At 45.4% G+C, this 25,821-nt stretch overlaps 1 protein-coding gene across 9 annotated transcripts in view; it reads left to right on the top strand.

The window, feature by feature from the left end:
- Positions 1-25,821, top strand: part of LOC114590158 (protein hinderin-like) — a 224,082-nt gene that overhangs the window by 158,021 nt on the left and 40,240 nt on the right. For all 9 annotated transcript variants that reach the window (XM_028748976.2, XM_077936544.1, XM_077936541.1 and 6 more), the window contains one exon: positions 5,982-6,086. In XM_028748976.2, the coding sequence (XP_028604809.2) occupies positions 5,982-6,086 (105 nt within the window). The remainder of the gene's footprint in view (positions 1-5,981; positions 6,087-25,821) is intronic.

The raw sequence follows: 25,821 nt of genomic DNA, 5'->3' as shown, positions 1-25,821 counted from the left end.
ACATGATTTCTAATCTCTGCCTGAGTTATTCGGAGAGGTTCCACGTTTTATGTAGTAGTTACATTTGCTGTGGGTATGCTGATGTTATACTGGTTTTCCCCACAGCAAATTCTTAAGATGTGAATGACAGGCATGCATGCCTAAACACCTGCGTACCCTCACCTGAGAGCCCTGATTTGTGTTGTGGTTTCCCAGTGCATGTATATGGATGTTGAAGGACGCACATCTGTCATTCACACTTTAAGCATTTGCAGTAGAAAACACCAGCACGCCCACAGCAAACACAATTGCCACTTACAGCACAGAGCTACTCTTGAGTTGGGTACTTGAGTGTGAGGCAGAAAGGGGAAGAAATCTCAGAGGTGCTAGAAGATTATTTATTGCCCGATGTGTTTCGAGTATTATAGCATTTCCTCAAGGGAGGTTTTGATTTCAAAGAGGTACCAAAACCGACTTCCATACCATCTCATCACAAAATAACCTGCATTCGATGCCTTCCTTCTTTTCTTTACTTTTTGTGTGAGATAAGCTTGTAATTCATGTGTTTTGGAAACTTGGTTGTACTGAGGCCTCTGAGACTTCAAGACATGGAACCATCGTATTTTTCAAGCTTATCTCCATAACAGTCTAGCATAGAATTTTGTTTGGGAGGATGGAGAAGTACAATGGCAATAAATCTCAAAAACCAAGGAGAAATAGTGTTGTGAACTGCATAGTGTGTCCCCTTACTTTAAACACTAACTTGAGATCTTTAAGACAAATTATGTTCGCAGAGGTCCACCACTTTTGACTTCCCTTACAAGCCAGACATTGTAATTGCCACCATCTCATTGCCTCCTGCAAGTCCCCCCCCTCTCTCTCTGTGTGTGTGTGTTTGTGTAAGGACTTAGAATCATATAATCATAGAGTTGGAATAGACCACAAGGGCCATCGAGACCAACCCCCTGCCAAGCAGGAAACACCATCAGAGCACTCCTGACATATGGTTGTCAAGCCTCTGCTTAAAGACCTCCAAAGAAGGAGACTCCACCACACTCCTTGGCAGCAAATTCCACTGTCGAACAGCTCGTACTGTCAGGAAGTTCTTCCTAATGTTTAGGTGGAATCTTCTTTCTTGTAGCTGTTTGTCTCCTATTGTCCCAATCCACTGAGGAGGCCCTTTTGGTTGTTGCCAAAAAAAAATCTGGGCTACAGCGATGTGTAATAGGGCCTTCTTGGTGGTGGCCCTCTGACTGTGGAATGATCTTCCCCTTGATGTTAGGCAGGTGCTGAGAATGGTTCCTTTTCAATACCAGGTGAAAATAAGCCAATTCCAGCAGGCCTATGAATATTCAGCAGTAACTTTATATTGAGATTGACAGATAGTGGGGGATGTCGTATAAAAAATGGATTGTGGGTTTTAGATGTTTTAATTATTCTTCTAATCACTTTTAGTAGTCTTGTGGCCTGCCCCGTGCTCATTTCATGAGGAAGGGCAGGATACAAAATTTGCAAATAAGATAAATTGTGCGGGCTTTGCTAATTCTCACCATTTGTGCCACCTTCAGAAGCCTTGTGAGAAATGAAACAATACTCAGCCTCTCGTTCTCTAGACACAGGCCAAGAAAAATCTTTCTCAACTCATCTTAGTTTCTTTCATGTGAGGTGCTGGGACCTCACATTATATCAAGGGTTGTCGCATGGAGGATGCTTTCTCCTGCTCTGGAGGGTAGGACTCAAACCGATGGCTTAAAATTACAAGAAAGGAGATCCTAACTAAACACTTGGAAGAACTGGCAGTAAGAGCTGTTAGGCGGTGGTATGGTCTTCCTTGGGAGTTTGTGGACTCTTTTTCCTTGGAGATTTTGAAGCAGAGGTTGGATGGCCATCTGTCATGGATGCTTTAATTGAGATTCCTTCATTGCAGGGGGTTAGACTAGATGACCCTTCCAACTCTACATTTCTTTGATTCTATGACCTTCTGCAATCAAAACATATTCATTACTGCTGAGCTGAGGAGTCCCCCATGCCATTTAATATGATTTCTCCATCTGCAGAGTTATCTGTTGAATTCCTTCAAGGAGTTTGTTCTAGTCTCAAGTTGGAGTAAAAGGTGGTGACTTGGCCAAGCCTGACCAGTTATTTTTCATATCTAAGCAGGGATCTTACTATGGGTTTGCCATATATATATATATATATATATATATATATATATATATATGTGTGTGTGTGTGTGTGTGTGTGTGTATGTATACACACACACACACACACACACACACACACACACCTACATCTCCAGCTACTTCAGTGGCTCTTTTCATGACTCCCTTTGCAGTATCTGTCTATGTTTTCATGACTGGGCATCATGCAAAAAATGGAGCATCTCTCTCCCCACACCCCTAAACCCATTTGGAATTGAAATCAGACCACGCTTGAGTTTAAGGCAGTCCTTGATCCCTCTTTAGGGATCCTCTCCCACAGAGTAGTGTGCTTGCTAGATGAACTAGGCAGGGCCAAAGGACACAGCCATGCTCTTTTCCTCCATGCAAGTATAACCATGTAGAGGAGACTGCCTGAAGGGGCACTCTGCCCTCTTTCCCTTCACAAACTTAACTGGGGGGGGGCAGCAGAGGAGAGGGGACGCCAGACACCAATAAATACATAAAAGCTCAGGATGAGGTCCCATTCTGTGTCAATGGCCAGCAAGGACAGAGTAGCTCCCAAGGTTCCCTCCCTGATCTCTTCTTTTGTCTGTAAGATGCTGTTCAAAAGCAAGCTGTGTTGCTTTGGCTGTTAAAATGCCTGTTTGATCAGAGGCAATCAGAGCTGTGTACTTTAGAAGACTACTGGGGTCACAAACAAAGGTGAAGAACTAAGTAGGAGCAGATGGATTTTTAATGATCAAATATCTTTAATCCATGCATATGTTCCTGCTAATGGAGGAAGAAAAGGAAGGCCTGAAGTCTGTGTGAGGCAATGTTGTTGTTTTGAAAGTCGTTCTCGGAGTGCTCTGTGGGGCATCCACTGCCCAACGACGGGACTCTTAAATGCCTCTGCAATTACGCTTTTCTTATTGTGTATCCTCACATCTGCTGCATCCAGCTTCTGCTGAGAAGATTGCACGTTCTGTAAAGTGCTGGTTGGCAGAAAAGCTGCAAAAGGAAGACCAGAGGCATCCTTTACTGTCTCCGCTCTGCTCCTTCCCATGTATTGATTAATTTAAGTTCATGGAGGATAGATGGGTCTCTCAACAGTATTAGCCATGATAGCTAAATACAACCTCCATCTTCGGAGGCATGGAAACTTTTTTCTTTTTCTTTTAAGGTTTTGCTAGGCAGTCACGACTTTCAGCCCCCCCTAAAGTGCACCAATACAACCTAAATGGCTGCAGAGACTAGCTGAGAAACACAACATTTTTCTTTTCCTTTTGGCAAAACTCAGCTCTCCAGCTTGTCTCGATACTTTGTGTGTGTGCTAGCTAGCTAGTTGTAAACAGAGGCGTGTATCCAGAGTAGTGCTGCCACTTGCACAACGAAACTGTCCCCCCTCTCCTCCCCCTAAATCTGTTGTGGGTTTCCCTTCAGCCTTCCAGAACAGATGTGGGGAGGGTGTGGGGCAAGGAGCTGGGGAAAGTTCCATTGCAAAAGCATAAACCCTAAAGAAACGAGAACATTGGGTGCCACCCATAGAATGGCACAGCTGCCAGCCCCCATGATAGCAGTAATTGTGCCAGAAGAAGAGCCCTGTAGCTGAATCAGACTAAAAATCCACATAGTTCAGCACCCTGTTTTCAACACTGGCCAGCTAGGTGCCTCTGAGATGCCCACAACACACAAGACATGAAGTCAATAGTTCTCCCTCCTTTTTTTTTAACCCAGAGATGCATTTGAAATAAAAGCACACATTCTACTCATGTAAAAACACCAGGCAGGCCCCACAAATAACCCAGAGATGCATTTTAAATAAAAGAACACTTTCTACTCATGTAAAACCACACTAATTCCCAGACCATCTGTGGGCCGCATTTAGAAGGTGATTGGACCTGAGTTTGCCCACCCATGTTCTAGTTAATAATGGCAAGTTCAACACGTTCTTACCTAAATCATCTCACCCTCTTTAAAGCCATCTAACCTATTTGTGACCTCAGTTGCACTTTCCATAAATTGCTGTTTCTATTAAAAAATGGTATTTTCTTTTCTGGGTTAAATTTATCAAAAGGTGGAGGGATGGAAACAAAACCATTCTTCTGTCTGGAATGTTGCGGTATGAATGGAGCAGACATTCTTTGCAAGTTTGCCCAACTGGCAATACATTTGCGGAACTCGCTGATCACAAATTCAGAATTCATATTTTTTTTTAAAGATATTTATTAAAGTTTTAGACAGTAAAACAAACTTCACATTCACAACCAAAAAAGGAAAAACACCATCACAATCAATCAAAAAAGCCAAAAAAAGAAAAAAAGTACAGTAGAAAACCCCCCATACAAAATAGAAGAAAATAGACATAAAAAGGACATTAAAAAATCAATTTCTTAAATATTTTTTTCATAACCCTCCTTCCAGACTCCCTCACATCTCCCTTTTCTGTGTTCCCTTTTACAAAATCTTATTCAGCAATACTTCACCTTCTTTCAAATCTTATTTTATGTTATACATTTCAACTATTATGTCTCCAATTTTTCCCTTTGTTATCAGTTATTTGAGTTTGACATAATGTTATTCTAACTTCACCTTTGTTCTTATAAACCAGTTTTTGCGTACTCCTTTCAGCTATGTCACTAATGCCATATTATCTTTATATCCTGCATCATTCTAACATTCATACAGTTTACAATACTTTTGCAAGTAGTCCTTAAATTTCTTCCAGTCCTCTTCCACTAACTCTTCTCCCAGGTCTCGGATTCTGCCAGTCATTTCTGCCAATTCCATATAGTCTATCAGTTGCATCTGCCATTCTTCCAGAGTGGGCAAATCTTGTGTCTTCCAATGTTTTGTGATGAGTATTCTTGCTGCTGTTGTTGCATACATAAAGAAAGTTCTGTCCTTCTTTGGCACCATTTGGCCAACAATGCCCAAAAGGAAGGCCTCTGGTTTCTTAGGGAAGGTATATTTAAATACCTTTTTCAATTCATTATATATCATTTCCCAGAAAGCCTTGACCCTTGGGCACGTCCACCAGAGGTGAAAGAATGTTCCCTCAGTTTCTTTACATTTCCAACACTTATTATCCGTCAAATGGTATGTTTTTGCAAGCTTGACTGGGGTCATGTACCACCTGTATATCATTTTCATAATATTTTCTTTCAGGGCATTACATGCCGTGAATTTCACACCAGTGGTCCATAACCGTTCCCAGTCAGCAAACATAATATTGTAGCCAATGTCCTGAGCCCACTTTATCATAGCTGATTTGACCGTTTCATCCTGAGTGTTCCATTTTAACAGCAAGTTATACATTCTTGAAAGTACCTTAATTTTAGGTTCTAACAGTTCTGTTTCTAGTTTCGATTTTTCCACCTGGAAGCCTGTTTTTTTGTCCATATTAAAGACCTCCCTAATCTGGCAATAGTGTAACCAATCTCGCACCGCAAATTCAGAATTCAAAAGCCCGCTTCCGATGCCCTCATCCAGTGACTTTGAGAGATCTGGTGGGCAAGCACATCACTGCTTTTGACCTCAGTACCTGGCACCGCTCTTTTGTGACTGCATCAAGGAGTATTTGTGGAACTGCCCCCTCCATAGAAAATAATGCAGGATTCTAATAAATCTAGGGTTTTTTTGGCTTGGAGGCCAATGGCTCATGCCTAGGCATGTCTATTCAAACATAAGTCCTGTTGACGTCAAGGGGACTTACTTCCAGTTAAGTGTGGGTAGGATTGCAGTTTAAGTGTTTAATTTACTTGCTGTGTAAAGGGGGAGAGGGAGAGAAGGGGCAAAAGTTTGGCTGCTCAGCACCGTGCATGTTTACCGTGATATGTGGCTCTTCTCTCCCCACCCCAGGTTTAAGGGCCAGCCTCCTAATTCGGAAGAACTGCTCATTGATGAAGTGCTGATGAGACCAGGCGGCTTGGCCCCAGTGATGAATGGCACTTGTGGGGGCCTCAGGTAATACCTTGGTCTTGTGCTCCTCTGTTAAGCACTTTCATGTGTCAGTATATTTTATGATTTGTCTAAAGGGCTTTACAGAATGCTAAAAAACATATTTTCTTTCACCTCTCCCTCCCTTCTCTCGGATTAAATGCTTCAAGCCAAAAAGAATGGAAGTAACATCATGAGATGACAATATAGTCAATAAAGAGTGTGGGGTGGCGGGTGCAGAGACCTGGACCTGGGCTCCTGTCCTTGAAAGTAGACCTTGGGAGCCTGCATTAAAGGCAGTCACTTAGGGGCTCTCAGATGAAGCTCAGAGGCGAAGCAGGATCAGGCCAGGGCGTCAAAGAAGCCAGGAAACCAACCAAGGCAAGGTTTGAAACAGACATTTATTGGAGACGGCAAGCTTAAGAGAGAGGTTTGAAAGTGGTTCACATGGCACAGAGCCAGGAGGGAGAGAGGGCCCCAAAACAGGCAGCAAACAGGGTGACACTGGAGTTGAAATTCAGCGGAGGTGCTCTGAAAAAGTGTCCCCTGGCAACCTTTCTAGTTTGACCCAGGTCTGTAGTTCTTCAAGTGCGGAAGCAGAGTTCTGTACAGAAGTGCTAATAATCACGGGGGGAACAGAGGGCGCCTCCTTGAGCCCTACCCCAGGATGGGCAGAGTTGCACGGGGTCTGCCTATCTCTCCGTTAATTAATGCAAATGTGGAACTCCTTATAATAAGTGCCTGCACCGGGAGAGACAGGAGCAATCACTGGGCAGCACTCACTGTGTTTTTCTCATTGGGTGTCATGTGATTTCATAGCCAAGGTTTTCAATGTTCTCTTTCTGTGTTTGAACACTACGCTTCTCCAGTTCTGGGGCTGTGATTGTAGCCAGCATTGATCTCTGAATCATCCCTCAAGGGCTGCCTTGACCTTTGCTGCAGCAACACATGCAGGGAAAAGTTCCCTTCTAAGTTTGGGCTTCGAGACTGGGCTGAGGGATGACTCCCACAAAAGTCTCGATTCTCCAGGCAGGTGGAGGGCTGGATTGAACGCAATTTGGTTTGCTTCTGAGTAAACGTGCATCAGCGTGTGCTGCCCACACCATCATTTTGCCTTCGAAACAAAGCCAGTTGTACTGAACTTGGCTTTTTAGTGCTGTGTTCAGATCTGCATGTCTGACTTGGCTTCCTTGTCTTGAAGGTTGTGCCTTCAGTTTCCATTGGTGACCCTTGTCTGACCAATGAGCAAAACTGCTTATAAACTCAGTTCCACAATTGGATGTGTTAGCTTTTCTGTTCCTTACGGATAGGGTTTTCCTCCTTTGTCATGCAGGAAATCTTCCCTGTGCAGATAGATAATGTGTCGCTTCATCATAGAGGAGACCATAAACGGACTTATCTGTGTTTGATTTTGTCCAAAACACAGTACAGTAACCTCAACGTACATGGAGGTTGCGTTCTGGGGATAGCGCATAAAACCAAAATCCCATATAGTTAAAATACTTTCCCCCAGATGCCCATCTCTTTTCCACCCCTTTTATTTATTTATAGTGGTACCTCGGGTTACATACGCTTCAGGTTACATAGGCTTCAGGTTACAGACTCTGCTAACCCAGAAATATTACCTTGGGTTAAGAACTTTGCTTCAGGATGAGAACAGAAATCGTGCTCCAGCGGCGCTGCAGCAGCAGGAGGCCCCATTAGCTTAAGTGGTGCTTCAGGTTAAGAACAGTTTCAGGTTAAGAACAGACCTCCAGAATGAATTAAGTACTTAACCCGAGGTACCACTGTATTTTTAAATTGTCGCAAAGCTGAATGTGTGCAAGTTAAATGCACATAATCTGCAAGTTACCTGTATGTAATACTTAGAAAACACAAGTATCAAACTGTTCCCACTCTTCTAGCAAATCTATTTTCAGCATCTGCAGGTCTTTTGTTAGTGGCAACAGCCCTCCCATATCGAGAGGGGAGAGATAACATAGGGTGTGAGAGAAACAAGACGTAGGGATTCTATGGGATTGTCTGTCCATCTTTATGTCTCACTTTTCTGATGGAGACATGCAGTAATCTTATAGCATTAGTGTGCAATTGCGCATTCCCGAGTCTCTGTGCCAGCCGGTCGTGAAGTTTGGCAGCAAGACATCGGAAAGTTTGCTTCCTGTATTCATTCATCAGTTCTGCAAAGGTTACCAGATGAATGCGCCCTAAATAATTTAATCTAATGTAAAGCCAGAGGAGGCTAAGACGACAAGTCCATTTGTCTCCTTTATGCATTTGAATATGGAAGTGATGTTTGCTTCAGTCTCTGAAAAGGGTGCATGTGATTATTGGGGCTGGAGAATGATGCTGTGCAGCTGGACTGTGTCATTGAAATGCCAAAGACTTTTCTCTCTTTTTTTGCTATTTGAAAAACAAAACACAGAAATAATCAAGAAAAGAAGTTATCTCTACCTTCTGGTTGACACGAACTCCTGGGGTAAAACCTTGAATGTTAATTCTCAGCTAAGCAAGGCTCCGCTTAAAAGGAGGGATTTTTTGTTTGTGCTGTTCTTTGTTTTGCTTTTTTTTTTAAAAAAAGGGTTAAAAGTATTCAAAATATTAAACTTGCTCAAGCGAGACATTAGAGTTTCGAAAGAAAATAAATGATACAATCAACACCCGAAAAACATATTTTTTTTATAATTAACTGCTCATTTTGGCTTAATTATCTACAATTACCAAATCTAATTGCAATTTATTTTCTATTATCTGTGGGAAGAATAGCAGGCAAGGGGACGTGCCTGTCGGGCAATGTGCACAAGGGCGAGAGGAAAGGTCCCAAGAACATGCAGGCCTCTCAGTGGGACCCCAGAGGCAGGCAGGTGCGGAGGGGGGTGGCGCTCAGCATTTGGAAGGCAAAATGGCCTTTGTGTGGCGAGAGGCATCTCATTGCCTCTTGGAGAGCATCTTTTTTAAGCTTAATAATAACAATAACAATAATAATATTTATACCCCACCCATCTGGCTGGGTTTCCCCAGCCACTCTGGGCGGCTTCCAACAAAATATTAAAATACAATAGTCCGCCAAACATTAAAAGCTTCCCTAAACAGAGCTGCCTTCAGATGTCTTCTAAAAGTATGGTAGTTGTTTTTCTCTTTGACATCTGATGGGAGGGCGTTCCACAGGGCGGGCGCCACTACCGAGAAGGCCCTCTGCCTGGTTCCCTGTAACTTGGCTTCTCGCAGTGAAGGAACCACCAGAAGGCCCTCGGCGTTGGACCTCAGTGTCTGGGCTGAATAATGGGGGTGGAGACGCTCCTTCAGATATACTGGACCGAGGCCGTTTAGGGCTTTAAAGGTCAGCACCAACACTTTGAATTGTGCTTGGAAACGTACTGGGAGCCAATGCAGGTCTTTCAAGACCGGTGTTATGTGGTCTCGGCGGCCGCTCCCAGTCACCAGTCTAGCTGCCGCATTCTGGATTAATTTCAGTTTCCAGGTCACTTTCAAAGGTAGCCCCATGTAGAGTGCATTGCAGTAGTCCAAGCGAGAGAGAACTAGAGCGTGCACCACTCTGGCAAGACAGTCCGTGGGCAGGTAGGGTCTCAGCCTGTGTACCAGGTGGAGCTGATAAGCAGCTGCCCTGGACACAGAATTGACCTGCACCTCAATGGACAGCTGTGAGTCCAAAATGACTCCCAGTCTGCGCACCTGGTCCTTCAGGGGCACAGTTACCCCATTCTGGACCAGGGAGTCCTCCACACCCGCCTGCCTCCTGTCCCTGCAAAACAGTACTTCTGTCTTGTCAGGATTCAACCTCAAGCTACCCAGAGGGAGACTTCTGTGGGCAAGTCTGATTTCAGTTTCACTTCAAGCAATTTGTTTGCAAAAGCTGAGACCTGCCCCACCCATTTGATCTTCTTCATTTACTTTTGCCATGGGATCATTTTGTTCTTTCTCCAGTTAACAGAGACTTTAATCAATGTTGCCCATTCCATCTATGTCTGGGTATCTCACAGGGAGGTTGGGGGCAGATAATGATTTGGAAGGCTGCTTCTTTCCTTGATGCAGCCAGGTTAGCCAGCCTTGGAGCACAGCCTTTCCTAACCTGCTGCTTTCCAGACACTTTGGACTACAAAACCCATCTGCCACAGCCAGCATGGCCATGGGGGGGCACAAAGTCGAGGAAAGCTGCCTTACAGCATAAGTGGGGAACTGCACATCCAGGGGCCAAATGTGGCCCTCAAGCTTCTTCCCAGGCCACCCCTTCTCCCATGCTTTTCACCCCCCTTAAGTATTTTTAACTGACTGGCACGTGTCCTTGAACCTCCTTTAATATCTCTTACTTGCTGGGATGGAGAACAGTAAGGTAGGGTGGGTGGTGCCTATATAGACACTAGCCTACTGTGCAAAGGTAAAATCTACACTCATGGCCCGCCCACTTTTGAAGATGCTCCGCCCACCACTGGCATGTGATTCCTGGAAAGTTGCCTAGTAGGAAGTGGAATTGTTTTTTAATTATTTTTATTTTGTATTTTTCTTTTTTCTTTTTTCATTCTGTAAAATCTTAATAAATATCTTTAAAAAAAAAAAAAGGAAGTGCAGGCCTTGGGCTGAAAAAGGTCTTCCACCCCAGCTTTTGAGGAATAGTTCTTCCGTATTTCTCAGAGTTTGAAGAAATGCCTCATTCAGAGGCATCGATCCATTTAGCTCAGTTCTGTGACGTCTTGACTGGCCGCAGCTCAGAGTCTGGGGGCAGAGATTTTTCTCCTCTTTTGCTGCCAAAGGGGGGCATGAAAAGCATCTTTTACCACTGAACTACTGTTTCTTCGAACTTCTTAGCTCAGGGTCCATCTGTTGACTTTGAAGTCCTATGCCAGAAATGTATTTCCTGGCCATTAGCCCTTTTAATGATATATAATGAGATGAAAAAGATGTTGAAATACACATTCTTAAAAAAAGCAGAAGCATTTTTACTTGGTATTCTAGGCCAAGACATTAATAGACAAGATGTCAAACTGTTCTTATATGCAACAACAGCGGCAAGAGTATTGTTAGCCCAGAAATGGAAGCAAGAAGAAATTCCGACCTAAAGAAGAATGGCAGACGAAATTAATGGATATAAAGATCAGGAGCAGCCTTGCTAGATCAGGTCACAGATCAGAGTTTAGCCCTGTGTTCCACTACGGCCATCATAGTGCCTAACGTCCCACCAACACCCACATTTGCTGCCCATAATATCAACAGGACTTTTCCCACAACTGTACGAGCTAAAAACTCTTTTCAAAAGCTTTAGTTCTCTTGAGGCCAAATCCCATGAGCACTGTCGGGTTCTATTCTTGCATGGCAAAGGGCGGCCGGGGGGTGGGGGCCTGTGGAGTGGCCAACACTTCTTACCAGAAGGCAACTTTCTGCCACCCCACATCACAGAAACTGCAGCTGCTAACGGCCTGCGCCTGTTCGTTCTTATGCAATTGCTCTGCAAGGCCCTGGTGCAAGAGGCCCTTGAAAATGTTGTCTAAAGCAGAACCACATCCAATTGTATGTCTTAAAAAAAGGAAAAACCCATCTCCCCGATGCAGATGGTCTGCTACGTGCTGAAGTACCCACTCTGTGAGTATTCAGTAAGATCAATACGCCCAGCACCTGCTTTTGTGCACGCTCCTGACATCTGGGAGAGGTGATTTTTTTCCAGGCAATCTACTCTTTATCTTGATTTTTGAATATGAATACCTTTGCACCGGGAAGGGAAACGGGGTGGGAGAAGAGGTCAGGTGTTTACCGGAGTACCATGCAGGGAGAGGCTGTGCTAATAATGAAATGGTGCATAATTACGTCTCGCACTTCAAAGATCTCAGCCTTGTGATATTCCCATTTTTCCTCGGACCCAAAGACCTTGGCTGCACACCTCATGCTTGGTCATGTCAATAGGGGTAGAAGCCATGGGGCGAGGGAGAAGGGCTTATTCTGTACATGTTCACCCCTATTGAATTTCCTTGGGGAGTCAATGAGATTTTACATGCGTAGGAAAGCTTTCTTCCCCAGGGTGGGTCACCTAGTACCTGTGAGATATAAAATACACTGTATAATTTGGAGTGTCTTGGATTTAAATCTTTACACAAGTGTGGAGATTACTGGGTCTCTGTGAAACCGATCGTGCACAGCTCGGCTTAGTGTGCATCATGAACCCCCTTCTCTGTGCGGCATTCTCCTCCAACTACTGCTATCCCCCACTTTTTCTCCTCCCTAGATCCAGAGATTTCCTATGCAATCATCGTAGCTATCCTTATTTGGATCTTCAAAGCATAGTGTTCATCACTGCAGCTTTTGGGAGTTGATATCTGCTGAAGGAGATACTCAGCATTGCAACGTGGGTATCAGTACTCACTCTTACTTCTGCAGGCGCTGCCTTTGGAAGGGAGAGAGCGAAAGGGGTTGGCTGGTCCTAAAACTTCCCTTCTAACTTGGAGCCACTCAGAGATGGCACTATTTCAACTTATCCTGGGGAGTGTAGAATGGTCTCTGGACCGGGAGCAGGGGAAGAAATCTCTAACGAGAATTTGTGCCGGCCCCATTTTGCAGCCTCTTTTTAACATGCTACTTTTGATAGTTTGCCACTTTAGAAACTTTGGAGACTGAGATGCTTTCCTCTCCACCTCTTTAAAGACCACCACATCTTTAAGATCTTCAAAAACAAACGGAAAATGCCCCACCATTTATTTTGTGAATGAGACAAATTGTGTTGTGCTTCCGTTAAGGTAGTGTTTTAGACTGCACCTGTGCCCGTGCTGTCCCCAGCACAGGTGTGCACATCTCACAACTGAACAAAGCATAAGGAAAATGTGTCATTCCCTCTCCTATGTCCATGCGAGGCTGTCTCTCAAAGCGCATTGCATAGGAATAGGATATTATGCCAATTGCGCTCAATGGGACCTACTACCACACTGAGAACAGTGTTTTGTCAACCAGGAGCTCCTTTCTGCTAGAACTGCTATGTTAAGGGACCCTTCCCATGCATAATTGTTCTTCTCAGAGGAGTTCCTTCTCTCCCCCCCCCCCCCGCGATTATTTGCACCACCTAAATGTTCTCATTTGGGGTATATTGAGGCTCCATCTCACTCCAGAGTGTGATTTCCCCTCTGATATTTTTAGTTAGCTGGAAATGCCAATTGCAGAATTTCATAGCACTTTCCCTCTCTTTGAATGTGCGTTGTTATGGTGATTATTCTGGGAAGGGATGTCGGATCTTTCAGATTTTGTTTATGGTATAGCTGCTCTGAATGTCTGGTAAGAGAAGAGGGTGTGGTGATGCTGGTGGCAGAGGGAATTATTTCTGCTGCTTGTTAAAAACACATTATCGGCAGTTCTTTTATAGCTGAACTTTAGAGGGTGTGTATTTTATACTCACTTTGCTCTGCCTTTTGTTTCCTAATTTAATCAAGGCTGTCAAATGCAAATGGATGCCTACCTGCAGCTCCTCTTGCTTTCCCCAGAGGTGGAAATATACCCCCCAGCCTTCCTGAGCAGCAGCCCCCCCTTCTCCCCTGGGCTGGAGATCCTCCCCCCAATATTCCATATGCAGTTCCACCTTGTGGCTCTGCTATTTTACTCTCGGGGCCACCTGTCAATTCTTTTCAATCATGACACACATCAAATCCTGCTATTTCGGCTCTGGGTCTCTTGAGAAGTAGCTGCCAGTTGTGCCAGCATTCAGCTGAGGCCGCCAAACTCTACTCCTGTGTGTTGTCTCTGGAGGTGAATTTAATAACACCTTGAACCACCTCGTTGGCTTCATGAATTTACTTGAGTGCAACTTGCTTGCGCTCCCCCTTCCCTGACTTCCTTCTCAGCGGTTTTAAACTGGCATTTTGACAGCCTCAAATGAACCCCTTTTGCAAATTGTTTGCAGGCTTTTTCCTCTCTCCCCTTCTTTAGTTAAGCAGAAATTTTAGCTAACCCGCTTGTCACTATCTCTTCTAACAGCCCGACATACTTGCCGGTGCCAGATTGGTTTATGTTGATGCTTATAGCTTTTGGAGAGGAGGAAAAACAGAGTGGGAGCCACTTATTTGGTCAATGAAATGTCCCTTAACAGATCTGCACAAAAGTGCAAATGCTGACTTATCGGTAGATACAAATCTGACTTGTCAATAAGTGCTGTATCTCTGCAACAGATGGATGCCATTGCCCATTGTTGCATAACAGATGTCTATATAGTGGATTTATCCCATTACAGCCACAAATAGGCTCAGCAACTGGCGGCCTTTAGCAAAGGGAGGCATTTGCTCTTCAAAGCCTTATGTGGAAATGCTTTCTTCCAATCTAGCATTATTTGCAATCTGGGATGGACTCTTTTCAAATTCTCAAGTGGGCCCACTTCAGTTCCTTGGGAGTCAGAGTCAGACCTTTAGTGACCAACCCTGTAGCAACCTGTGTACACAGTAACTTCTGCAGCTGGTCGCCCAGCTAAAAGGGGAGTGAGTAGATTTTGTCTCCTCGGTAGGTAATATGACTGCATCTTCTGGCAGGTTTGCCTAGTTTGATGAAGGTTTTTAAGGCTGCAGCAATCAACGTTGATGGTAACCAGATTGCTCATTCATGTAGCAAGGTCTGATCTGTTTGCAAGGTGAAGATCGAAGAAGACCCTAATAGCAAGACCTCTGCCTTTGCTTCTTGAGCATTGGTGCTGAAGCTTGGATCAGCCACTGTCTTCTTGGCCTGATCAGATAGGGCTGGAGAGATCCCACCAAGCAGTCCACCCATTGCCTCAGTTCACCCCCCCTCTGGCACCGTTTCCAGCTAAAGGGCCACTTTCCCTTTTGTGCACCTTCACGAGGACAACATGCCAGTGATGGGCGAGGCCAGAGACAAAGGGGAGCAGAGCATTTAAAGTGAGTTTTACCTTGGTACACTTGGCTTGCTTCTACCAGCACTCACACTGCCCTCTCTGTCCTGCGCCCGCTCAAACAAGAAGCTTCTTCAGAGTTCAAGGATGCGTTGCAGCCTGGCAAAAGCACTTGAGGGATGGTGAGGTCTTGGGAAGGTTCCTTGAATCACAGAGTTGGAAGGGACCCCAAGGGTCATCAAGTCCAACCCCTTGCGATGCAGGTATCTCAGCTAAAGCAGCCATGACAGATGGCCATCCAACCTCTGCTTGAAAACTTCCAAGGAAGGAGAGTCCACAACCTCCCGAGGGAGACCATTCTGCTGTCTAATAGCTCTTATTGTCAGAAACTTCTTCCTGGTGTTTAGTCGGAATCTCCTTTGTTGCAACTTGAAGCCATTGCTTTGTGTCCTACCCTCCAGAGCAGGAGAAAACAAGCTTGCTCCCTCTTCCATGTGACAGCCCTTCAGATATTTGAAGATGGCTATCGTATCTCCTCTCAGTCTCCTGTTTTCCAGGTTAAACGTACCCAGTTCCTTCAACTGTTCCTCATCAGGCTTGGTTTCCAGACCCTTGATCATCTTGGTCTCTCTCCTCTGTGCACCTTCCAGCTTGTCAATGTCCTTTTTAAATTGCGGTGCCCAGAACTGGACACAGTATACATTTTGGTCTGACCAAAGCAAAATAGCCTAAGGAATCATCCAAGTGAGAGAGATTTGGAGGGTCATATTAGGCCCCTAGACCTGATGTTCTCTATCTATCCTTGCTTTAGCATGTCCCTGAAATCTTAGGGGATGGCAAGTAAGCTTGCCCCCATGGCCACCTGAACGTTATGATTGCCTGAACCAACTGGAGCATGTTGCTGCTTGTGTTTAGATTTTGGGCAGGAAGAACCCGCGTCTTGAATGAAACCGATTGCTCTTGATTCTCACCTACAACTTGCCGTGCTCATTTAATTCTTGTTTCCCTGCTCGGGAGCAAGGCTGCTTTCAACAAAACAGAGGTGTCTTTAAAATATTCAGCGGAATGAACAAAGCCTCCCTCTCCCACTGTTTCCGTCCTTCACTAGACCATCAGCTCTGTGTTTTCCTCTTTTTGCCACCTTGATCACAACGGTGCTCCAGGACATGAAGTGCTGTGTGCAAGGCAATGCCCAGCCACTTGCAGATACAGAGACTTCAAAGGCTCCTCTCGAAGACTTTGGGTGCACCCAAAGCTACTTAGGCTGGCGTGGTTGTTTAATTTTATTTTTCAGTGTGCCCCACCTACCATTTTTGACCCAGGTTGCTCCTGCAGGGATCTTTCCTGGAGTGCCTTGGTGCTTTGAATTGAGCTCAGCAGCTTTCCATTGGTGCCAAGCCTTTTCCAAACTGTCCATTATGCTTACAAGAGTGCTAATTTTTTTCCCAGAGCCACACAGAGAAAATGTTAGATTCAGCTTGGCTGATTTGTTCTTCACACTGCTCCCATGGTGAAGAGGATTGATTTTTGTGTTTCTTTTGATGTTTGGCTTGCTTTCCTTTGGAATGCAATGCTTTGGGCCTTAATCCTTTAACCTTGAATCTGAGCACCACGGATTCACGAGGGATAAGGCTTTTTTCCTCTCTCTTTTTTTGATGGAGGAATGGACTACTCGTTTGTTATATCGGATCAGCTGGGAGTGGTGATGTAAAACAAGATGGATCTTCAAACAGTTTATTTTTCTGCTATTAAAGGCCTTGTAAATGGGGGTGAGGTTTAGGGAGAAGTGGCTGAGAGACTGAATTGTGTATCAGGAGGTCCCTGGTTCAAATCTCACCTCTGTCATAAACTCACCAGGTTGTTGTTGTTGTTTTTAGGCTACTCACACTCAGCCTCTGCCTAATTTCTGGGGATTTCAATAATAGTGGCTCACCTTGCAACACAGACAGGGCATTTGTGACCATCCAAATGACCTGGAGTGCATCTCCATTCAGTTCCAGCAAAGTGTGACCAGTGCTAAGAGAGGATGTGAATTGGCCCGGAAGCACCTGGAAAGCTGCAGGTGCCCCACCAACGACATTGTGTGATTGCAAAGATTTCACCAAGATTATGTGAAAAAAAATTGGGGGGGGGGGACGTCAAAGCTCTATAGAAATGCATACAGTCATACCTTGTATTCGAACAGCCTAGATCTTGAATGTTTTGGCTCCCGAACGATCGAACACCTGGAAGTGACTGTTCTGGTTTTTGAACGTTCTTTTCGAAGCCGAACGTCTGGTGGTGCTTTCGCGGCTTCCCGTTGCTGCAGAAGCCTCCTGCAGCCAATCAGAAGCTGTGCTTTTGTTTTCGAACACTTTGGAAGTCAAACGGACTTCCGGAATGCATTCCGTTCGACTTCCAAGGTATGACTGTAGTAGTAACAAAGGAAAAGTGGAACGCCAGTTGCTGTTTCCATCACTGACACATTTCTGTCAATCCTCTTCTTCATTTATATATATATATATTATTTTTGCCTGTTTGTTTGTTTATATACCACCCTTCGTCAAAAGACTACAGGGTGGTTTACAACATAGAACACAAATGCCAACAGATAACATGAAAACCAAAGCAGTTATAGTAACACAAGTTTAATAAGATAACACATAATAGAATGTAGATTCTCATAAAATATCAATTCCCTCTACAACAATAGCATAAAAGTAAAGGAGAAGAAAATCATTGGCCAGGTATCAAAAATACCAAAGCACAAAAACCAGTCCATAGATATATCCTTCAAGCTGGCTTGAAGCTTATTAAAAACAGCCATAAAATGTTATAAATAAAATACAGTGTGATAGTTGAAATATAATATAGCAGTTGCTGATAACAAGCCAACAAGCAGCATATGGCACCAGTAAAATATCCAAAAATAGATCCACAGTTGTCAAAACTTAATTCTGAGGATTGTCAAAGGCTTAGCAGAAAGGGGGGCTTTTTAAAGATAGCCGGGAGGTTTCAGCAGAGAGCCTGGCTCGATCTCCCTTGAAGGGATCTGCAACATGGGTGCCTTCCTAGAGCCTAGTAAGGAAAGTAGAGGGCTCAAAAATCTCTCTCCATGGCAGGTTGATTTTCCCATGGACCATGGAAAAACACACCTGGAGTGTCCTTCTCAGGTGGGCCATCAATTTTGGATCCCCTGACTCTAGATCCCCACAGATCCCCTAAACCTTATCTATCTCCAGCTCTAGACATAGTGAAAAACTCACACCTTCTTCCCTGGGCAGCACAAACCAGCAAGACTTGGGATGCAGCTATGGGTCTGCCTCTCTGCCCCCCACCCAACCCCACTTTGGGTCACTTTGTTGGGGAACAGACTCAGGCTGGGGCGGATGTTGCAATTTGCTCAGCCTGCACAGATTCACAGATTTCTTAGCTGGAGATCCACAACCTCGCCTTGCCTCGACCTCTGCTTCTTCTGAACTGGTCGTTCTCCAGCGGGCAGGTGAGGGGCAGCTACCTGATGGGCGCGCATTACATTTGGCCCAAAGGTTGGCAGTTGCAGACCTCTCTTGCCTAGGGCAAAGCTGTTGGGCCCACTCGCTCAGGCCGTAGCTGCTGCAGAGACGGGTCTGCCATCAGCACTAATAGCAAGCTTGTTTGATCCCGTGCTCCCGATGTGCACAGCCTGTCATCTTCCCTGGCCAGCTGCGAACGCTGGTTTTTGGATAAGGGTCCCCAAAGCTCAGCAAGTTATGGAAATGGGTCCATGGCAGCTGATGGACAAACGTGGAGGGGAGGGAAGACCCCGCTAACGCTTCTCAGAGGGCAGCGTTTGTGGCAGCAGCTGCTCTTCCTCCCTGCCCAGCATCAAGAACGGCTCTGTGGGCAGCAGGAAGAGTCTGGAGTGCTGGATTTTTATAGGATCATTAATTATACGTTATAAGGCAGCTAAGCATGGCATTCGTAGTGTGATGAATTTCATTATGAATGGCCTTTTCATATTCTTCATCTCATTATATTCAGTCCTTGTGACCTAGAGTTTAGCTAAAGTTATTGTTCGGGTTAACTTTCATTTAGCAGGCGTCCTAATTTTAGAAGCCGTATGATCTTTAGATTTTATGGAGAGACAGTGTACTTATGGGTGTGTGTTTTGCAAGATCTCCTCTTGGCAGGTGTGTGTGTGTGTGTGTTTGTAACAATTCCAGCCCGTTCAGAGAAGGGATTTAGGCTGGTCTTGATTTGCTCAAAGGTCTTCACTGCCTTATCCCCTGGGTAGCCTCTTCCACCTGAACAGATTCAGCTATCATCTCTATGCCAATGACTTTTAAATCCATCGCTCCGCTTTGTCTCTCGTACAACAGTCTCTCTGAAACATAATCTTGGTTGTCTAGCCAACAGCTCAACCTTAATCTTGCTAAAAAGGAGCTCCTTATTTTTCTTCCTTAAAGGGGAAACTTTGGTGTTGGCACAGTTACATTCCCTCTTTGTTATATGGGCTTATGAGTTGCGGTGGAAGCGCTGCTGCTCCCTTTCCTCCGCTTTCTAGCCAACTTTCTTCAAACTTTCCTGGTGAGATTCTCTGAAATAACTGCACCCATGCCCTGTTCATCTCCTTGCTTGGCTCTGATCAGCTTCTCCTCCCTCCTAGTTGTCTCTCAGCAGTCGGTCACACTCCTCTTCCCTATTCAATGTGTGGCTGGGGTTCAGATAGAAGTCTGTGAACATGGCTCCATGTAGCGAAGGAACCTCAAGTGGCTTTAGCAACCAGGGGGATTGGCAGATGCTGCACCACCTATGGAGAGTCCCCTTCCAAACCTCCCTAAATACCTTTGACTGGCTCCATGCCTTCGCCCTGGTTGCCGTATTTGGCTTCTTGGACTTGGAGCAGTCGAAAGCAACTGTGTTCCTGGAGGGACACCAGCCTATCAGGCAGCTGGTGGCGGCACTGAAAGGCCTTTGGCTCTCTTCATTGTCCAGTAGCTATCAGAATAGACAGCTGCTACAGTCACCCAGTAGCTTCTCAGTACGTGGCGCCTCATATACGGACTCCTGTGTGAAGCAAGGCTTTTGAAAGTACTTTGGCAATTAAGATGGGAGACTTCCATTTCTGTTTGTATTGTTCATTGCTTCTGGTCTTGTTGAGACTGCTTCAAAGCCTTGCATGAAAGCCTGCAGTATAAATTGCTTGCATCTACTGGAGCCCTAGAAACTGAGTTGGTTCCACATGGGTAAGGGTCTGTCTGCCCTTATTTTATTTTTATTTATTTATTGAATTTACATACCACCCTATACCCAGAGGTCTCAGGGCGGTTTACAGAACCATTTATAGTGGGTATAGTTGCTATTTTTAAAGTTTATTTTTTGGCATGTAGCCACATGACAGGGTCATTCAGCTAGTGTTCCAGAATAATGAACCCAAAGAACCACTTTTTCTTATACCACAAAAAATCCAGCTTTTGTAAAAGATCCAGAACAGGTCCTCAATATTTTCAATATTTGTGTGACGTATGCTCTGCCAGGGGGCAGAGGGGAAGGCGTGTGAGCACAAACCCGAGGCTCAAAGCAGCTAGTCCTCATTATGCTAAACTGTGGTTTAGCATTGTGTCCAAACGAGGCCACTTGCAGGAAGCATAGCCCTTTGGACGGCCCATGAAACTGTTAAATCTGGACCTTAAAAATGCCTGCTCGAAAGTGCTCCTTGTTCTTATGAGCTGCGTTCCCCCCCACCCCACCCCAGAATAACGCAGCCGCATCCTAGAGAACGAGAGCAGGGCCGCTGAAACAGCTTCAGAAGTTGGGATTTAGGTCAGAAACTTTGTTTGGAAGAGGATGTTCTGTCAATCCTTGCAGTGTTTTCGCTCACCGAGAGCCAGGCAGGTTTTTCCAGATACGTGGGCGCTGCTTTTGAAGGATTGTTTTCATACCTGTGACTTGGCATTTACATGGCTTTCTTTTGTGAAGGCTGACAGCCCTGCTCGCTGGAGCGACAGCTGCCCTACTCCGCTCCGTACGAAAGGCCACGTGCAGATTCCTGGCATATTGTCCCGCTTAAAGCTTGCCAGGCCTGACTTCAACATGAATCTCTGCAGAGCTCTAAGCCGGGGGAGGTCCCCCACCCCAGCCCACCGCTCGCCCGCTCTCTTTACCGACTGAGATTTATTTTCCATGGGTGGGGAAGGAGGGAAGAGGATAATTTCTAATCATTTTGCTGTTTATTAGAGCAGCCAATTAAGGCCGGAATTTGCAAAGGGGAGGATCAAAACACGCCATTATTTATTTATTTACTGCAGCAAAATTAGGAGCGAGGCTTCGGAGAGAATATGCTGGTGTCAGTTTAAAGACCCGTTTAATTCCTTATTTCTTCAAGGGGTGTGCTGGCGAAGGCTTTTGACTACGTGCGTGGGTTGCGAAAGAGGCAGAGGGGCCAGTTCTCTTCTGCAAGCTAGACGTAAGCTTAGCGTGCCGGTTTCTCAGCCAGATGCCGTCGATAACCAAACACAGAGGAACATGAGCCGAGGCCTCGCAGAGTTGGAAGCAAACACGTATCTGGGCTGTGCCGCTTCAGAGCTCGACTGAGTGTCCACATGTTGGAATGTTACTTCCTTTAAAAAAGAGAGAAAAGGTCCTTGCACATAGAAAGCTAGCATATCAGGGAGAGAGCTTCAGGGCTGGTCTTCTTCCTGTCACCCAGTTTCCTGTGTGTGAGGGTTGCCTCCCCCATTGAGGAGCGTTCAGTTGTGTTGCGCCCCAATACACAATCTGGGTTATCCTCCCTCAGTGAAAACTAAGCCAGGGTGAATGACAGATTTGCAAAAGGAAATATCGGGGTGAGGAAGGGAGTAGCCCCATCTACTTGCTGTTTGTGAACAGGTGCACTAGCTTCTCTAGGAGATCATTTCTCAACACACAGCCTGCATGCTACAAGAGACATTGTGCACCTCTGACTGTGCCATTTCTGCCATTGCCGATGCCGCAGGACAGTGCTTGGTCCTGGAAGAAAGAGGTGCCTGCATCTAGTAGTTTTCTTAATGTGGTCACTCACCTTGTTTGTTCTGGGGAGGAGTCCCATCCTGAGTGCAGTCTCCCGACCTAGTACTACAAGAATCTTTTCTTGGAAGAGGTTAACAAAGAGACCCCTTCCAGTTCCAGCTGTGCTGTGAGTTGTTCTCCTGTGCGCGGATTTTATACTGGTGCCTCTGTTTCGGTTCTGCATTGGTGCTTTGTTGGTGCCTTCTTTGCAGGACTCAACTGAATCCCTGTTCAAGCATTCCCTTTCCATCCACAGTTCTATTTTGGTAGAGCAGAAGACTTTTAATCGTGGGTTTGAGTCCCATGTTGGGCAAAAGATTCCTGCATTGCAGGGGGATGGACTAGACGACCCTCGTGGTCCCTCCCAACACTACAATTCTAGGATTCTATGACTTGCACAAGCCCCGTTCCTTCTGGTGTTGTTACCCTCTTCCCCTCCAAGAAGCTGGCAGGCAGAGTTCTGAAGTAGAAAACCTCCTTGAATCCTGATTATGCTTTGGTCATAAGTGTCCTCTTTCAGTTATTTAGCTCCACCAATAGTGTCCTTTGTAGCTAACCAAGTTAGCTGCTTTATAGCAGTGGATCATCTACCTCGGGTCGGCAACGTGCGGCCCATGGGCCAGAAGCAACCCACGGAGGCCGTTTAACTGGCCCACGAGCCACCCCAGAACCGAGCTGCCCGTTCGGCAAGTCCCAGCGCACTGCACTAAGCCAGCGCAGCGCAGGGACTCTCTTCCATGGCTCCGGAAATCGCTTCTGTGCATGCCCAGACACCGAAAATCACTTCTGCACAGGAGCGATTTTCGGCATCTGGGCATGAGCAGGAGCGATTTCTGGCGCTGTGGACATGCACAGACGCGATTTCCGGTGTTGCACTGCGCTGGTCCGCCCCACGGAGGATCTCCGTGGGAGTGATCTGGCCCCTGATCTACCTCCTGGAAACGTAATCATAGACCAAGTCTCAAAACCATGACAAATGTGGCAGACAGTTCCATTAGTCTAACTTTACTCCTAGCAATTTTTTAAAAAACGATACAAAGCAGGCACATGAGGCCAAAATAAGGAATAGAGGGCCAACAGTGGGAGAGTCTGCCTAACCCTTTTCCTTCACCACCATCTCGGGGGCTTTTCCCCTCCAGGAAAAAGCATAGCTTTGAAGACTGGGTGGTTCTGAGTGGGCAAATGGAAGTGGAAAGGTTGTAGTCAACTGCTTCTGCAATCCCTCTTGTTTTCAGTTTCCATGAAGCCGAATGACTCTGAACCTGTAGTGCATTGGCTCCTCTTTGGGAAAAGAGTTCAATGGTGGTGGTACTTATTTCCCTCCCCAGAGTGAAAAGATTTGGGACTGGTGGAGAGTGCTCTCTACCTGTAGGCTACAGACTCTGCAAAGGCCTGCATGCGTGCATGAAAACTGATGGCCTCCCTCTGCAAAGGTTTCCATGGGGCGCCTCCTGTCTGAGGACCAGCTGAAACCTACCCTCAAGCTGCTCAAACCATGGTCTCCCTTTGGGGTAAAGGCTTGAGTTCTGCGGAAAGTCTGCACTCAAATTTAGGCGTGCAAACTCATCCCTGGAATTCTTCCACCAGGTTTCGGCTCCTTTTCAGCTTAGCAGAGAGAGATGTTCAGGAAGGGCAGAGTGGCAAGCAATTCTTCAGTTTATGGGGACTTAATCTGTCATCCCCGGATGAATCACCGGACATCTATTTCAGCATAGTTGCTTATACTTTCAAAAAAAGGGAGGGGGGGACGGACCCAGAGCCTCTGCAGCCATCACACCTGACAGCATTTGATGACCGGAAACATCACGGTGCAGCCAATTAAGAGCGGGAGGTGAGTCCAAGCAAGGCAATCTGTCAGTTTGTCGGTGGTTAAGCTCCCAAGCCTGCGGTCTCAGCTGGGGTGCAGAAGGCTAAAACTGCACCGGCCATCTGTTGAATAATCAATATTGGAGGGCCTCTGTTGCTGCCCTCGCGCTTGTCGGCTTCCAAACGCTTTGCTGGCTTAATGTTCTCTGGATACCTCTGATCAGCCCTGCAAAATGTATGACTAGATCAGGGTTCAGTGAAAGGTGAGTCTCCAAATTCAGAATTCATGGCCGGGAAGCAGCCAGCCGAGCGCTGAATGCTGAGCAGGAGCCCGGCAGGAGCTTTTGGGCGTTGGTGGTAAGTGTTGCTCTGTGGCCAGGGGGAAGAGAAGCATCCTTCTCACTGCTTGGTTAGCTTAGCACATCGCTAGTCCCGTAAAATTCCTTCTGTGGGCCAGGGCTGCCATTATGCCGAATTGATTCATCAGGCTATGCTGTTCTCAAACAAGTTAAATTTCATCATACTTGACTTGACTTAATTTAAAAATGAATTTAGCTACCTCTGAGCAGACATTGGTTTTAGTGTTTTAAAGAAGTGACATTTCCCCCCCTCCGCTAAAGCAGACTAATGAAGCCGTATTAGTGCCCTAACTTGAGCAGTATATAAAGATTAGTAAATAAGACCCCATTAAAAATACTTATAATGTAAGCAACATGGGTCCCAGTAGCCTTCCTAATGTCCATTAATGCTTATTCTGAGGATCAGAGCTCATTTTACTGAGCCATTTAGTCAAACCGTGCGATTATTTAGAAAGTTAATTCATGCATACTAAAATCGAGCTTAAGTAATGCAGAGGGTAGGAGGTAAAACTCTATGGAGATGATAGTCCTTTTTGTTATTTAATGATCAGCCATAATTAACTTGCAAATTTGAAATAATTAGAACAAATTAAAGGTATTTAACTTTGCCTCCCTAAAGAAAAATTCAAATTGCACCAAATGCGGCTTTAAATTATTCAAGTCTCAGAGGTCTGTGCTGGGTTTTCTCTCTCTCCCCCCCCCCCCCACAATGCCTTTTTCTATGACGAGAATACCAATCTGCTTTTTGTCAGAAAGCATCCTATCAAGCGATTGTTCTTTGTGTCTAATAAATGACAGCTATTCTTCTTGGTAAAAGTATTTTAGTCTCTGAAGACTACATCAGCATTTCCATGGCATTTTAATTCAATAAAACAAAAGGTTAACGTTTCTCCCCCACTTCTCGCCCCCCCTCTCCCCGCCCCAATACTTCTTAAAGAAAGCAAATCCCAGCAAGTGTTCGGTGGGTCCTGAATGGCATTTTGAAATTTCCCACTCCAGCTCAAAAGTGGGGGGATCCCTGGCATTGGGGAGCTAAAGTAAGTCAAGTCCCGGGTGGCCCATCTTTCTTGGACAGCGTTTAGGTGAATATTTGAGTCTCTCATATTTGAGTCTCTCTTCCTGCATTTCATATTTGAGTCTCTCTTCCTGCATTTCCCCATAGGGTCGCCCTGTGTCTTTAACTCATTGGCATATTGTTCAGCGGCTTCATTACAACTAGAAATGTTAAATGCCTTCCTGGCAGTGATCACGAGTGGAACAGCTGTAGGGAAGGCCGTGAATCTACCTATGTGCCTACTACGAAAGGAAACCTCTTTGAACATTTGAAACCCCCTTACGTTGTCAAGACGGTTGGTTCATGCAACTCAGTGTTTAGATAATATTCTGACTGGGAAAAAGCTCCCCGAGATCTTCAACCAGCGCAACTCTTTGGAATAGAGAGCAGGGAACATACTGTGCGGCTGGGTCAAACATACCTTAGAGAGATGGTGTTCTCGGCCAGCTACAATACAGTGGTACCTCGCAAGACGAATGCCTCGCAAGACAAAAAACTCGCTAGACGAAAGGTTTTTCCGTTTTCGATTTGCCTCGCAAGACGAATTTCCCCTATGGGCTTGCTTCGCAAGACGAAAACGTCTCGCGACTTTGTTTTCTTTGTCTAAAAACAAAGACATGTTTTGTTTATAAAGTTAATTTATTTTCCCTTCAATTTTTGAACTGCTCTTTATAGTATGTGTGACTTTAAAGAGCAGTTAATAAACTGTTG

The sequence above is a fragment of the Podarcis muralis genome, chromosome 11, assembly GCF_964188315.1.
Source record: "Podarcis muralis chromosome 11, rPodMur119.hap1.1, whole genome shotgun sequence".
In the NCBI taxonomy this organism is placed as follows: Eukaryota; Metazoa; Chordata; class Lepidosauria; order Squamata; family Lacertidae; genus Podarcis; species Podarcis muralis.
This window is presented reverse-complemented; position numbering and strand designations above follow the sequence as displayed.